This window comes from Epinephelus lanceolatus, chromosome 4 (genome assembly GCF_041903045.1).
Source record: "Epinephelus lanceolatus isolate andai-2023 chromosome 4, ASM4190304v1, whole genome shotgun sequence".
NCBI classification, from domain to species: Eukaryota; Metazoa; Chordata; class Actinopteri; order Perciformes; family Serranidae; genus Epinephelus; species Epinephelus lanceolatus.
In genome coordinates, this window is record NC_135737.1 from 44,520,819 (window position 1) to 44,536,893 (window position 16,075).

The 16,075-nt window shown below is 42.6% G+C and overlaps 1 protein-coding gene across 2 annotated transcripts; it reads left to right on the forward strand.

The window, feature by feature from the left end:
* The first annotated feature begins 1,438 nt into the window (after positions 1-1,438).
* On the forward strand, positions 1,439-16,075 carry ywhae1 (tyrosine 3-monooxygenase/tryptophan 5-monooxygenase activation protein, epsilon polypeptide 1). Of its 2 annotated transcripts, XM_033631515.2 has the most exons (7): positions 1,439-1,684; positions 4,485-4,684; positions 5,329-5,435; positions 6,154-6,360; positions 7,104-7,240; positions 9,877-9,928; positions 14,898-16,075. In XM_033631515.2, the coding sequence occupies exons 1-6, from the start codon at positions 1,621-1,623 to the stop codon at positions 9,882-9,884; spliced, it is 723 nt and encodes a 240-aa protein (XP_033487406.1). In that variant the 5' UTR covers positions 1,439-1,620; the 3' UTR covers positions 9,885-9,928; positions 14,898-16,075. The 2 variants fall into 2 exon arrangements, with proteins under 2 accessions (XP_033487406.1, XP_033487405.1); XM_033631514.2 differs by lacking the exon at positions 9,877-9,928 and having other exon boundaries at positions 1,442-1,684.

Below are 16,075 nucleotides of genomic sequence, written 5' to 3' on the forward strand. Positions count from 1 at the left end.
TGTGGTATCACAGGGGTGTCCAAACATTTTTTGGGGCCAGATAAAACAATGTGAAAATAGCTGGGGGAAAAAAAGTGAGACAAATGCATTTTTATCTTTTAATGAACAATTACGCAATGCCTGTCTACAAACTGTATGATAGTCCTATATGTGAGGTGAAGGGTAAAAATGGGAAGGGATCTTGCTCGGTTAACCATTGTTGTGTAACGGGCCACATATGGTATATTTTGAAAGTCAAGCTGAGGGCCGATTAAAATTGGTCTGCGGGCCACAATTGGCCCCCGGGCCAGACTTTGGACATGCCTGTGGTATCATAACAGCCTGTCACAGGTTACAGCGTGATGATTAGAGGAGAAATGGCAGAGCATAAAGGTCCAGGTGGGAAAAAAACTCAAGACTCAAGTCATTTAGGATGTTACTAAAAGAAGAAAATCACCTGCTGATTTATATATATGTCAGTTGAATTTTTATTATTATTACAATATTCGACTGGGTCTGTACAAAAAGTTATGAATGAATGTTTAACTGACTGTATCAGTACACTGTGCGCACCCATTTCCCAATAAAGAGGCAAACTCCAGCTAAGAAATATAATTTAATCATAAACTTTCACATGGAATCCATTTGTTGCCGTACACATGTGGGAATTATTAGTGTGTGACACCAAAGCCCTGACTGGCAGCCAGTGAGGGATGATAACATTTAGAAGGAGAAAGCCGTGAGTGGGACGATGGATCAGTTTATTGTACGCAGCAAATTACAACAACTTCTATTGTCTTATGTCGTAAAAAGAGTGATAGCACATGTTATAGAAGCTACTGATATAAATATAAATCCATGGGTACATTTTTTTTGTATTTGGGAGCTGTTTAATGTGTAATTTATGGTAGATTTTGTTTATATGAATGTGAATCTCACTCTGAGTTACCGTTGTTGTTCAAAAAACTAAAGAAATTAGAGATATATTTGAAGCAAACTGTAAAACTACATCACTTACTGTGTTGCAATTATGTTTTCTTAAATAATACTACAGTGTTTTCCACGAATTTTTCATATCGTCAAGAATATCGTTATCGCAAAGATACCCTGAAATATCGTGATGTTATTTTAAAGGTTGTATCGGCCATCTTTAGTGGGAAGCGTAACCAAACTGGTTCATTTTGGTGTAATAAAGGTATGCAGGGGCTCAAGGAACAGTATTTGTAGCTTCAGGGAGGGTCAAAATACTACTACAAAAAAAACAAAACACAAGTCACACCCAGCCACCCCTCTCCTCTGATGAGTAAAGAACAGTCCCTTATAAACTCAAAACATGTCCCTTCAGTGTTTGCTGTTATAAATGGTGTTGCGGAGATTCTAGTGACTGTTTTCTCCTTATGAAAATTAAAATGACTGGGGGGAGGTATCAGAGCCGGTGATTCATGTGCGTATGTGCAGTACTCGGATGAGGCTGGTCGCCATCTTTACTCCATCCCAGCACATCGCTGCCGGTGGGGCGGAACACCACTCATCGACCCAGTTGATTTCTAGGAACCGCCGACAGACCTGGCTCAGCACCGTGTTTCACTGAAGATTAGTCACCTTTACTAGCACGCTACTCTACCTGCACCCGGACACACAATGGGAGAGCGAGAAGACCTAGTTTATCAGGCAAAACTTGCCGAGCAGGCAGAGAGATATGACGGTAAGACACACTTTGAGCGCTGGCTCCGAGTGGGACATGTTCGCCGCAGGGATTTTTTTCACGTTAACGGAGCTTTGCTCGGTTAGCTAGCTAGCTAGCTTCATGCTAGCCGCGGCTAGAAAGCTAACCTGACTCTTCCACCTAATTTAACTCGTCACTGACATGACAGCTGGCTTTGTGTTGGAAGGGATTAAAGCGACATTAAAACAAGAGCAAGTGTCATGAAGTGTGTGTGTGTTTTAGTAAATCTGTACGGATGTGACAGACAGGGGCTAACGTTAGCGAAGGGGGCTACAACAAAATGGCGGATTACTGGAGCGTGAGCTGTCAAGAGTTGCCTCCCCTGCACCATGCTAGTGCTACAGCTTAACACTTGAGCTACTGGCCTCATTACCTGCTATGAGCAACAGAGTCATGGCACTGTGTGCACGCTCAACAACGTAGGAAGTGTTTGCGTGATTTTGTTTATCAGTGTTGGCCAACTTTAGCGAGGCGTTAGCCACAAGGTTAGCTACTCGGGGCTTGCTGTGTGTTAGAGTCAGTGGGAGTGGGAGGGCAGCTGTTCACTTGTGGTGGGGTGTTCCCCCTGCAAGCAGGCTACACGGATCGATTGGCGAAAATGACTCCCTCTTCCTCTCCCTGGTACACTCCTGTCAGACTGTCATACCATTACAGGCCTGCTGGAGCTGTTTTTAGACCCCTGCCTTTGCCTCCGGTCACACGTTGCCCAGTGACGTTAAATGAATGTGCCATGAGTCATTCACGGGATTTGGACCGAGTGTATTTACAGAGTGATTTATGGTTAACTGGCCAAATGGTAACGTTGCTGGAATACATTCACATTGTTATTCATCTGCAATATGTTAGCATGCTGCTGAAAGGGGAGTCTCCACAGGGCTTCACAGATGAGCATGGGAAAATTCACGTTTGCAAATTATATCGGCCACTGTAAGATTCAAGAGGACATCCAGCCTGCAGCTATTAACTATTAACTCACAAAGGTAGTGGGTGTTTAAAAGTTAAAACCCTGCCAGCTGTAAGTTTATTTGCTATGTAACAATAAGGTAAAATCTAAAACAGTCAAAGTGAAAACTGGGGATGCATGATATTTTTTTGATATGCTGATATATAACAATTTATTTGACCGATAAGCAACTTTGGGGCGGCAGGAGCTCAGTCCGTAGAGACTTGGTAGCTGGAGAGGTGCCACTTCACAGCCAAGGCACTGTCAAGATGGCCTTTAGCAAGGCACTAAACCCGTAATTGCTTAGGATGACCCCTCCCTCTGACATCTCTCCATTTAATGCATGTATAGATCCTGTTTGTGCATGTGTCTGTATGAGTATACACATAATAAAGTATATCTTCTTCTGCTGATATCGATATATTTTCCCCACTTAATTTTAGTGATCAAGTCTCATCTGTAGTGGAATTAACATCACAATATGCATGCGTAGTCTTATCCTGACGGCCCGCCAGCAGATGGAGACATGAAAAAACAATAATTTTAAAAGTATGTGATACTCATTCATTGTGCAAAATAAGAAAAAGCTTGTTGACTCATTCTGATAGTTCATTTTAAAGCCAATATTGGCCGATAAAGTGCTGATATTATCATGCATCCCTCGTGAAAAAGCATAACTAAGAAATGTAGGGAACTTAAGTCATCTATAAAATAACACTAACAGCAGAGAGTCATCACTCATGGCAAACACACATTTTTAAGTCCTGCTGATGGTTGATAGCTGCATCTGAACGAGAGAGAGGTTGGCTGAATACGGTCCAAACTCTCCTGTCACAGCAGATCAATAGGCCCACATTACGACAGGTAATGTACAAAATATAGGAAACCACCTGGAAAGCTTGCACTTTAAATTAAAACTAAGGATATCACAGATGACAAGGACTTGGGGTCTCATTTATAAACATTGCGTAAGAACAAAACAAGGCCTGAAAGAGGCTTCGAACGCAAAAGTTGTGATCTACAAAAACAGACTTGACGGGAGAAACTTTCACCTGTGCTTACCAACATTTTGGAGACATGAAATTGGCGACGCAGACTGTGAGGTGGAAACCTGATTATTGAAATTGTCAAATATTTTTTTAGCTTTTGTCTGTGTGTACATTATTAGTTTAGATCCTATGCATTGTTTTAAAAATGGAACCCAAGGAGAGTTGGGGTGTCACGTGAAAGAAAACAATACACATAATATACCTCACCCACCTGAGGGTGGGGTGTTGCTGCAGCACCCCACCCACTTGAGGGTGTGGTATTGCTGCAGCACCCTCAGCACCTCTGCTTCCCGCAGCTGTGTCTCAGGGCGGTGTGTTTGTGTGGAATCTCCTCAGGCCCAGCTGTGCCTTACGTGCATGGTGCATCAATCAACACTCGTCAGTGAAAACCTTCCCATAATATGTTCTCAGTCATTGCAGTGGATGAACCAGTTCTTAATCAGTCTATTTTTGCCCTTTTAGTTGAAAATGAAAATGTGTGGGAACTCTGAAATTAATTTTGGGAGGTTGAGGTGTGTACGCCATGGGCAGGTGTTGCACCTCCATGTCCCTCCTTTATTTTAAAGTATGTGGAAATGGATACCTGAGTACATCTGAATCTCTGTTTGCTACAGTGGAGGTGTTATAGACAGTAAAATAATGGAATTGACTGTAGTTTAAAGAGGTCAGACATCAAGTTTCATCAACTTTTTGGACTCGATTAGTCAGACAAGATGATAAGGTTAACAGCTAGTTGTTAGGTGTAGTCTCAAGATGTAAAGGAATGTGACGTGTGTCTCCTCTACAGAGATGGTGGTGTCTATGAAGAACGTGGCAGGCATGGACGTGGAGCTCACAGTGGAGGAGAGGAACCTACTATCAGTGGCCTACAAGAATGTGATCGGCGCTCGGAGAGCATCCTGGAGGATAATCAGCAGTATCGAACAGAGGGAAGAGAACAAGGGCGGAGAAGAGAAACTGAAGATGATCCGGGAATATAGGCAAACGGTAAAGCACTCAGCAAAGGCTCAGGGTATATCCACCAATAAAGAAGCTTAGTGTCTGTCAGGAGCACTTACATGGATATACCATGTCTCATTGTCCCACATATGTTTTCCATATTTAAAGAATCTCAGATTGGCTGTGCTAATGTGCAGCTCATATTGATAATAAACACTATAAGCAGCTACTGGACAGACTGCATATGAGTCATAGTTGGCAAATCCTCCGCTCTCTTTTGCTTTTATGAAGGGAAATAAGAGCTGGCTATTAATCTGGGAGGGGCCAGAGTGTGTCAGAGAGATGGGAGAGGCAGTTGGGCTGCAGTCAATGACCTAATGGGATTCAGAGATTGGTAATCCTGCTTTTGTACCTTTTATTTCTTTTGTCGTTCTCCAACTCCCTCAGGGGAACGCATTTTTTTACAGGTTGTTAGCAGCAACAGTGGGTGTCTGCAGACACAGACGTCGTCCACACGTTTGTCGGCACATACAGCCCACATGGTCATATGTTACACCCTCAGAAACATGAGCAGATGACAGCATTTACTTTACATGGACCCTTGTGCTCAGGCAGAGGTGGAAATCAAAATGTTCCAAATGTTTCTGCTGATTGAATAATCATATTTATCGTGTTTGTTTGTTTGGTGGCAGGTGGAGAAGGAGCTGAAGCAAATCTGTGGTGACATTTTGGATGCACTGGAAAGGCACTTACTCCCCTCTGCTGTCATGGGAGAGTCGAAGGTCTTCTACAACAAAATGTAAGCGCTTTGTGGTCTGAATGTAAATGAGTGAATGATCCCTCTCCCTCGCATTATGATGAGCGCTTCAATTCATTCAAAACATTCAAAGCAGTCACACATATGGGCACAGATGCTGTCAAAAGTGCTGTAGCATGTTGGATGTGTCTCTATTCACAGACCCTACAGTGGTGGAGCGACGCCAACACACTGTCCTCCTCGTCTTATACACAACTCTCTCTTTTGCTGCAAGACCCCGCCTTTTCATTTGTGCTCGCCAAAGTGTGATGGACTCATACGCCAATGCACTGTGTTGTGCTGACCTCAGCAAATATTGCTAATGGCCTACGGCTAAAAGTTTCCAAGCAGAGCTCACGCATGTGAACTTTGGTTTCTTGTTACGTGTCCCAGTCCACATGCAGTATGTTCTGCGTGTGGCTGCGTGCACCGGACTGTGACAGTTCGGTATGAATACACAAAACTTTACAACCCTGGTTTAGACCTTTAAGATATTGAGAGTTCAGTTCCAGACAGCAAAGGTAGTATTCGAGGAGACCATACAAACTCAGGGAGGTTCACAAAAGGGACACTCTTCAGGAATGTTTTACAGTGAATCCATCAGGACCAAAAAAAGCACAACAATTAACTTGTAATTTTATTCTACTCTTAAGACTTCCATCCAAAGGAAACACTGTAGTCCTGAAAGTTAATTTTATCACCTTTCTTTCTCCAATTCCAGGAAAGGTGACTACCACAGGTACCTGGCAGAGTTTGCCACCGGCAACAACAGAAAGGAGGCAGCAGAGAACAGCCTGGTGGCCTACAAAACTGCCACCGACCTCGCCATGTTGGAGCTGCCACCAACGCATCCCATCCGCCTCGGCCTTGCCCTCAACTTCTCCGTCTTCTACTATGAGATCCTAAACTCTCCTGATCGCGCTTGCAGGTGACTGTTTTTGCAATTCACTCTAGAGCAGAGTATAATCTTTTATTAACATGCCACCCTCCAGAATTTGATCTGAAGTGTTTTGAAGGATTTAAAGTCTCGGAGATGGTGATCATTTTGAGTCAGATTTTTCTCTGATCCCTTCTCAAAGTTTGTACTCAACATGATACCTTATTATGTCAATGAAATGTACCGAAATAAATGTGTATATATATGACACAAAAAGGCAATATATTATTTTGGCCAGTAAGAGATGAGTTCAGCTGGTGGATTTTTTCATCTACCAGCCCCTTGGCCTGCGAGTCAAAGGTTAATTTCAGACACTGAGCTCAATTATGTAACACAGAAGTCGGCATTTAGGAGTGGCACCTCTGTGTGCTGCAAGTCCCCCATTCGTGTTTAAAATATGGCTTTAACTTAAACAGCTTTTATAGTTATGGTTATAGTTGAACAGCACTTTCAAAGTTCTGCAACATACTCTGGATTAGACTGAGAGGTAGACCGCCATACTGCCATTGTTGATCCTGTATCGTCTTTGGCTTTCACATATATTTAAAGGAATATTATCAGAAGCTCATTGCAAGCAAACAAGAATTAAATGACTTGCCTTGACACAGATGGATGATGTAGAAAATATATTTCCACTTACTTTCTGCAGCTTAAAATGAACCAGTAAAGTGTTAAGTATGACCACATGTTCTGATACAGTCAGAGCTCAAAGTAACAGAAGTGTGTTTGTTCAGGTTGGCAAAGGCTGCATTTGATGACGCCATCACAGAACTGGACACACTGAATGAAGACAGCTACAAGGACTCCACACTTATCATGCAGTTGTTACGTGACAACCTGACACTATGGACTTCAGATATGCAGGGAGAGGGTAAGAGTCTCACATCATGGGGCCCCCATTCATCGTATTGTATCTGACGTTTACCTGTTTGTCACTGCAGAACCTCTTTTTCCTCGACTAGATGCTGATGAACTAACGCACTCATCTGTTTCTGCCTATAACCATTTCACACTGGATTTATAACGTGTCCAAATACTGTGAGCAGCGTGATTCATGTCCTGTTGTTCTCATCATCGACAGCAAACACTGAATGCTAGCTTATAATACTGTTCTTCCATTTTTACAGAGAGAAGTAAACCATGCATCTAACTACTCTGTAACTACACCAGTCAGTTAAAGGGATAGTTCATTTTCTTATAAGTGGGGTTGTATGGGGGTACTTTACTTTTTGCTGACCCCTCCATATGTTACAGCTGTAACATGTATTGCACTCTACGGCTGTTGTCAACCAAAGAAAATTTTGGTTGACTGAAATTCTCTTCAGCCAAATGATTGGTCAGTGGGGCTAAAAAAATAAAATCTGCATGTTATCTTTAGCTTAACTAATGCCAGGTTCAGACTACACGACACGTTTGTCCCTTTTGAAAGTCACTGTCAGATTAGGCGATTATGGAGTAATAAAATTTTGCCGTGACTTGGCCGACAGACGATAGGTTGGTCCACGACCAATCATCACTGGTCATTATTCACCACGTGCGTGATGTCATTGAATTATTCTATTTATATTATTATTACTATCATGATTATTATTTCAGTCGCTGTGTCTGTTCATGTCCCAGTCGAACTGTTTTTGTAGTAACATAAAAAGTTCCACCAGATGTATGCCAGTGAAAAAATAAGTTCCTGCAAATGTTTCACAATAAAAGCCTTTTTTATAATATGGGATTCTCTCTACTGAAACTATAAAAGGCTTTTAATTTCAAATGGATACAGCTGTGATGCATTAAGTCAAACAGGACCAGTGGGAGTGGATTAAAAAACATTTTTTTTTAGAAAAATACAGTGGAAATGAAAACACTGACACACTGACTTCAGCTGAAGCTTTCAGGACCTGGATCTTTCTGCTCACAGTGTGCATGCTCAGCTACTGAATTGGTCTGTTACAGACTTCCTGTCTTACTGGTCTACATGTGTCTGAGCTGACATCATAACCATCCTACCTCATAAAGATCATTTGCTTCTCCACCTTACAGCATACATAATGAACGACAAAACAACTGTAGTAGCTTGTTAGTTTTTTTTTTCCAAAGCCAGTCAGTTAGATAAAAGTCAAAGGTTTGAAGTAAACTTGCCTAATTTATTTTATGTATAGGGGGGAAAAGGAGGTAGAATGACGTGAAACACAAAAGGCCTTTCATTTAGGTCCAGCGCTCCATTGACCCAGTGTGAGCTTTAGCACCACATTTCAAAGCGCTTTCCATTCAGAGGTGGTGAAATTGTTATGTTTTGTGATTTTAAACGTCTTGCCTTTTATTTTACTTTCTGTTGACTTTGCTGACAAACAGCTGTCTAGCAGCGTTAACATGTGGAAACATAGTGCCCACCCTCTGGTCTGCACGGGTTAGCTGACGTTAGCCTCGGCCACTCTGCACTACACACCAGCTGGGTCGGTTGGGAGCTAGCTAGCGTCACAATACCTCTGGTAACATCGTCCTTGTGGTGAGACAGCGTTGCTTTGGAAACATGGTGGCCACTCCCAGTCTCCCCTTATGTAGCCCTGGTGAGTAAGTAGCTTCATTTTTGAGCTGCAAAACCCCTTTAGCATCGTTTACAATGTTAGCACCACTGGCTGTGCTGACGCAGAGCTCAGAGTGATGCTAAAGGGTGTTTGTGGCTCAAAAATGGAGCTGCTTACTCACCAGGGCGTCCTGGTGGGAGACCACAGAAAGGGCAGTAATCACCGGAAGAGTGGCGCCGCTAGCTAACATTAGCTCCCACCTGGCGGCTGCACAGTGCAGAGCTGCTAAAGCTAGCTAACCAGTGGAGACTGGAGGCTGGGCAGTGGGCACTGTGCTTCCAGGTGTTTACAGCTATCTGTCTGTCTCCCACCAGACCCGGTGGGTGCGCAGTGCAATAAACTGAAGTAAATATTCTTGCTGAATAATGGCACCCTTTGAGGTAGCAGCTTGAGCTAATGTTAGCTGTACACACTGTCAGGACGAGCTGCCTCACTGCTCTGAATACAGGAGGTCCTGATTTTAAGCTTTATTCTTAGAAGATCAATACAAAATAATGTGCTTAAGTTTAATCAGGAGATTCTTTTGACTCTGTCTACCAGTCGTCTATCACGTAGTGCTCAACAGCTGTCACGCTACCTGCTGTTGACGTTAGACAAAGCCTCGCCACTCTGTTGGTCTTTATAAACATGATAGAAACAACAGTCAGTATCTCTCCTCTGTTGTTTCACCACCTCACTGAATAAACATTAAGCCACAGCTGAGTAAATCTGCCTCAGACGATTCTTTTATAGCCGTTAAATTGTCACGAGCTACAACTTGTGAGACGCTGAAAATTTAAAACAACAATAACCCGTTCAGCTTCACTGATTCATTCTCTCTCCTCCTGCATTCATTCCAGCAGTTTGCTGTGTTGCAGAGCGTCCACGACGCCTCTCACTTCTCAGTGACTCGTCATCTCTTGTCTCTCTCTCATTCCCTCTGGTGTAGAGTCCTAAAGGAAACAAAGCTGACTGTTCATTTCCCATGTTAACTGTACTTTGTAAGTGTTGCTCACCCCAAGCCTTGCTCTGTGTGTGTGTGTGTGTGTGTGTGTGTGTGTGTGTGTGTGTGTGTGGCTGCCTCTTTCCCTCTCAGCACTAACTCACTCACAGTTTAATAATTCAGTCCACTCACCTGTTGCTTCGTCACTCACTCATTCAGATGGATTTTATATTAACGGTTGGTAACAGGCTGTGATCTGTGATGTTCCCACCACAGTCCTGTCAAACAGGGATTATTGAGTTCAGATAGAACAGCTGAGCTTGGCTCATGTTAACAGAGAGTGTGAGTTTTTACTTTGCTGCCTGTAAGACTTGAGACAAGGGATGTCCTGATCCAGTTTTTTTGCCCCCGATCTGAGTCAGTTGATATTGAAAATCTGCCAATATAGGGTGCAGATCTGATACTTCTGGCGATTGCATTTAGGCTTCAATAATCATGATAGAGGTGTCCATTTTAGATTTATTTATTCATTTATTTATTAATATTTTATTTTAATTTTGCCTTGAAGCTGTCTCAAGGGAATCTCTCTGTCCGTTTTAAGAGAGTATTTTCTCTAGTGTTTGTTACTTCGGTGCAGCCTCTGAATCAGCTGTGTTCAGTGTTTGCGTTAATTGTTTGTCTTTTGCGCAAATTAATTAAGAGATTACTGTTACAGGCTTTTTGCTCGTGGAGCTTTTGTTGAGTCTGCAGCAATGTGATGGGTGTCGTTGCCGTCGGCTCTTCGCTGTCTGTCTCTCCCGTCTCTCCCTGGAGCAGGGAGGTGAAACACCATGCGCCATAGATGACAAAGGAGTTTCTTACACTGAGCTGAAATTAAATGAGCGCAGTCTCCGTTTCTCTCTGTGTTTTGCTTTCATATATGGCGTGTAGTGTTTCGCTGCGGGCGGGGCTCAGCACCTGCTCATGCTCAGAGGCTCAGCTGAGTGGAGGAGAGACAGGCAGCGTTGATGACAGATGCACTCATTGTGTCTTCGCGAGTACAAAAAACATGAGCTGATGTTAAATAAAGGTTTGGATCAGGCGCTGTTTAACTCAGTATAACCGATCCCGAAGTGTTAAACAAAGCCTTGATCAACTTGATTCAGATATTTGAGATCGGATCAGGACATCCCTACATGTGTGTACACCAAGGAGCAGAGGGTTAGATCATGTCATTAGCATGCAAGACTGCCTGCACTGTAGAGTTGGGCGATGTGATAAAATTTTCCAACTAGCGATTGCTAATGTATATTGGCGTGTGTGCGAAGACTCTGTTACTGTACGTTCACACCAGAAGCTTCCAAAGAGGCAAAGTCTGTCACGGATGCCCAAGAAGCACGACTGTCAAAAATATTTGTGGCAGCTGTGGTCGCTCATCACTTGAATCATTGTCAAACGTGTCAATTTAAAGGAGCGGCAAAGCGGACTACTGGCTTGAAAGCAGCGTAGTTGCTGCTTGCTGTTGTCCAGTCAAAAAGCAAATAGTTGTGTTGATAAAATGCTTTGCAGTATGTCATCCCGTTCAAGCCAAGCAAGGAAGACCTGCATGCTACGTCGCAACATTAGCCTGCAATTCTCTCCTCTGTTAGTAACATTACACACTTTAAAACTCACCAGACCAACCAACTACCTCCGCGACACAGTCCCAAGCCTCATTCTTTTGTTTTGGTCTCTGTAACCGAACAGCGACACATTATAAAGGACTGAGTGGGCGCGAACGCAAGTAATCAACTTCTCAATATCTATTGTCGGAACAAGTGCGCTGTAGGAACCAAAGTTACATGGCTTGTTCTCTGGGACCCGCTTCATCGGAGCACGTCAAAACTTTAAAACTTGTTTAACTTTACAACAATCATCCGATTGGTTGTCGCAGAACTGCGTCAGAGCTCATTACCATAAAGTTAAACCAGTTTTAACTCCCCTCTGGACCACTCCGGTTGCTTTGGTCACCCAAGACGCGCGGCTGACGACCAGGTCGCCCAAGTCGCCGGGCTCTCATTGAAAATTAATGACTTCTGCCGTTTTGGACGCTCTGGTCGCTGTTGGTGTGAACGTACAGTTAGTCGTCTTCTGTTCCAGTAAACACCAACTCTGGTTTGGTTGAAAGGAACCCTTAATTCACTGAGTTAGATGTGAAAACATGGTTCCTCTGCCTGCTGAGCTGCAGCAGCGCTCACAGACCATTAGATTGAAATAAAATGACAAACATCACCCAAAAAGAACAGCTGACGACGCACTCAGCCAGTAGCCGATATCTTTTGCCGTCTCCATTGAGAACAGAGTTGTTAAATGTATCTGCATGTACAGACTGTTTTGTCAAAGCTCCCCTGATTTGGTGAAGTTTAAACACTGTTCACACACTCTTTTTCTTCCACTTTCTGATGTCTTCAGTTTTCACACTGTCAGTTTCCCAACACTGAACTTGAATGAGTGACTATGATTCACAGTTTGATTCCACGTTTCACTCCTCACCAAACACTGGGAACAGGTACATTTGGGTTCAGCATGCACCTTTGACTGATGATAAAGATGTTTTAAAAAACATTTCCTCTCGAGAGGTCCAGATTTTTAGAAACAGGTCAGTTGAAACAGATTTTCACCTGCATCCTAGTGTGTGATCCAACAAACGCTACCGGTCAAAAGTTCAAGAACACCTCCATCTTTCCTGTTTTATTGAAATTTACATAGTGTGATGTTTCCTGTTCTCTGGAATTAAATCATGGAGCAGTTTTAGATTATAATATTTTATCTACAGCTTCGACTCATTGTCACCTTTTGAGGATGCAGCAGTTGCAACCTTCGTTCTACAATGGAAAGTTTTCCTAACACTGTCGGCAGAAGTTCCCACAAATGAGTTCATGTGGCCGCGGTGCCAAAATCAGCTGACAGACAGATCAGTAACTCCAGTGGAGGGAATGTGTCTTTTTATTTTGTCTCGTATTGCAAATTTTTGCAACAAAAAGGACAAGTAAACAAGGTTTCTGTGTCTTTTTTCCCAGATGACAGGTTGATCAAACACATATGAGAATAATAAACTTAGTGTACAGAGGCCTTTAATTTACTTCTGCTGCAGCAGCTGTTAACACATTACATGTTCCCTGAGCAGAGCTTTTGTAGTCATCTGCATTTTACATCATTTTACAGTTTTCAGTGACCTAAACTTTTGTTTTTAGCCTCTGGCAGTTACCTGTCACCTTTATACCAATTGTCAGGTTATTCACTGGACTTAAACTGCTGAGATTGCTGAAGTAATGGAGGTGTTGTTGAAGCTTTTGACTGGTAGTGTGTCTAAAAATTCTTTATCCTGCAGCAGTAAGAGCAGTTTATCAGCAGCAGTGGGAAATAAAAAAGCACATTGTTTGTACTGAAGTACAATTTTGAGGTACTTGTACTTCGGCTGCTTTATATATCTACCTCACTACATGTCTAAAGCGAATATTGTACTCTTTACTCTGCTTTATTTATCTGACAGATGGTTTCTCAGCAGATTGATGGCAGAACATGAGGTTATAAGACTCAGTAATGCACAGATATGACTAAGTTTGGGACTACAAATTAAACTCATAACGGTATACAAAGTCGTTAGCTCCACCCTCAGACAGCTACAACGAGGCTACACACAAAGTCGGGGTGTAACAGTTCACTGAAGTCACGCTTCGGTTTGATACAGTGCTGTCTCGGTTCAGTAGCCTGGAAATCCAGACCCAAATCTAGAAAGATTTAGGGTCTGGCTGTGAGTAATGAAAATGGCCCAACTCGAGGGGCGGCACCAAGCATGCATTTGAAAATATCACTGCACGCAATTGGATAACACTACGACCAATCAGAACAATACACAGGGTGACGTATACGCTTAGCTACCAGCGGAGCAAACTGGTAGATTAGACTCTTGCCGTATCCAGTCGGCAAAACAGCAAAAACGTCCTCCTTGCAAAGGAAAGATTCGAGCGCCGTCTTCTGTTCCTCTTTTAGAGAAAAAGCGAAGTCTAACTCGTTCATTGTAGCGGCCAAAGCCATCCGTAGCCATCTTGCAATGTTTACTGACTGATTCCGGACTTCGTCTTCGCAGCGCTGTCGTCATCTGTTTAGCTCGCCTCTGGCCCGCCTATATCAGATACACCGATGTGATTGGTGCAGCTGGGCTCCAACGGCATGGGTAATGAGCATCATTACTGATTGCCAGAGTGACTCGCTGAGCAAATTCAAATTGTGCTCTCGTGAGAACTCTGGATTTCCAGGGTAGCGGTTCAGTACATTTTCGATGTTTTTGAAATTTGAAATGCCAGACAAATTTTCTTCATTTTCAAAATTTTATTTGGAATATTTGCAGAAGAAGAGAAAGATAGTTTGTATCGTGTGTCCTGACTGCTGAGCGTGGACACTTCCTGTGTCTGTCCCTTCAAATTAAGTTTTTGATATTTTTTTTTTTTTTTTTTTTGACAAGGCGCAGTTTCAAGTTGTTGTTTTTTTTTCTGCAAATAATCGACCAATGAAATCTTGGCGACTAACCTTTCTGGTCGACGAATGTTTGGTCAACTGTTGGGGGGCAGCCATACTGATTTCTTGCTACTTTTTTGGTCATTTCTTCTTTTGATGCTCATCGCCTTCTTCCCATGTTTTCAAAAGAAATCAAGCCAGTTTGTTCAGGTTTTAAAGGGTTAAACACAGTTAAGACTGTAGATTTTATCCTCCAAATTTAACAAGATATTTCAACGTACTGTTCGTAATGCATACTGAACCGAAAACCTCGTACCGCACAGTTCAATACGAATATGTGTATTGTTACACCCCTGATACACAGTAACATATATTTTTTTGTTATAATTCGACACCATCAAACATGCACACTGGGTACTTTTCACTTGTGATCATTTTAATTGTTCTAAAAATGTAAAATAACGTTAGCATAGCTTTGTTCTTGGCGAGTTCACAAACAGGTTTTAAATGTAACTGTGAACGAACCCTGACGTTGTGTTTTCTGTCGACAGGTGAAGAACAAAAAGAGCAGCAACTGCAAGACGTGGATGATGAGGCCCAGTGAGACAATGCCACCAACAGCCAACAACTTGAGACCCTCCCCTCACCTCCTCACACTCCTCCTCCCTCCACCTGCGGTCTCCTCCTCTTCCCTCCCCTCCCCCACCCTCCAACTCTTCGCCCCGCTCTGCGAGTTCCCCTCCTCTTCCTCCTCTCCCCTCCGTTTCCTTTCTTCCACCTCTGCAGCTCCGTGATCCAGCAGGGCCAAGGAGTTAACAAGTTTATTTTTCTCTTCTTTTTTATTTTTATATTAGTCCTTACATCATTCAAGTAAATAGCACTTAATTGAGACAGGAAATACAATGTTAGAAAGACAAAGATAAAGAGCGTACCTGGGTTGTTTCTTTTTCTGTCGTCCCGGTACAAGCAGTTCTGAAACATTATCTTTGGTTTCATTATTGTATTTTTGTTTGGTTTTTTGCTTTTTTTTCCTCAATATTTTTATCAGTTGCTGGATGTATTGAGAATTTTTTTTCTTAATGTAATTACAGAAATTAACTTTTATTACTGAAAATGTTGACTATTAGTTATGGGAGCTATTTTATCTCTGTTTTAGTGAAATGTCATGCGAATCATTTTATCTGGGCAAAAAAACTACAAGTGCCCTTTTTGTTAACTTAGGTTTTCAGAGGAAGTTGGCAAAATTCGCGATATCCACGTGGGGCAAAGACGTGCTTAACTTTTACACCATAGTGATTCTGTTACCATGTTTTTGTAGTTGTCCTTGGACTGTACTTTGTGCTGAAATACTGTATCTGTGCACACATGCTGAAGGTTGACTTATTGCTCGCCAGTGGTTTTGGGAGATGTCACACTTGTGTAAAAGACGATTCGGCCCCGCTCCTCGACACAGAGCCCTAAAATGAAGATAGTCAGTGCTTGCATGAGTTAACACTTTGTTTTCTGCTGCTTCTCCCCTACGTTTCACTAAAGCTCCTCTGGGTTTAGAGGTTTTCTTTCGTCGCCGTCTCCTTCGTTTCTCCTCTCGTTTTGCTTCATTATGTGTAACTCGGAGCTGATTTGTACTACTGGATATCTGACTGGAGCCACAGACAGGGAATCTGTATTGTTCTTACTGAAACACAGCATGGAATTAACATTAAACAATCTAAATTAAACCTTAAACAAA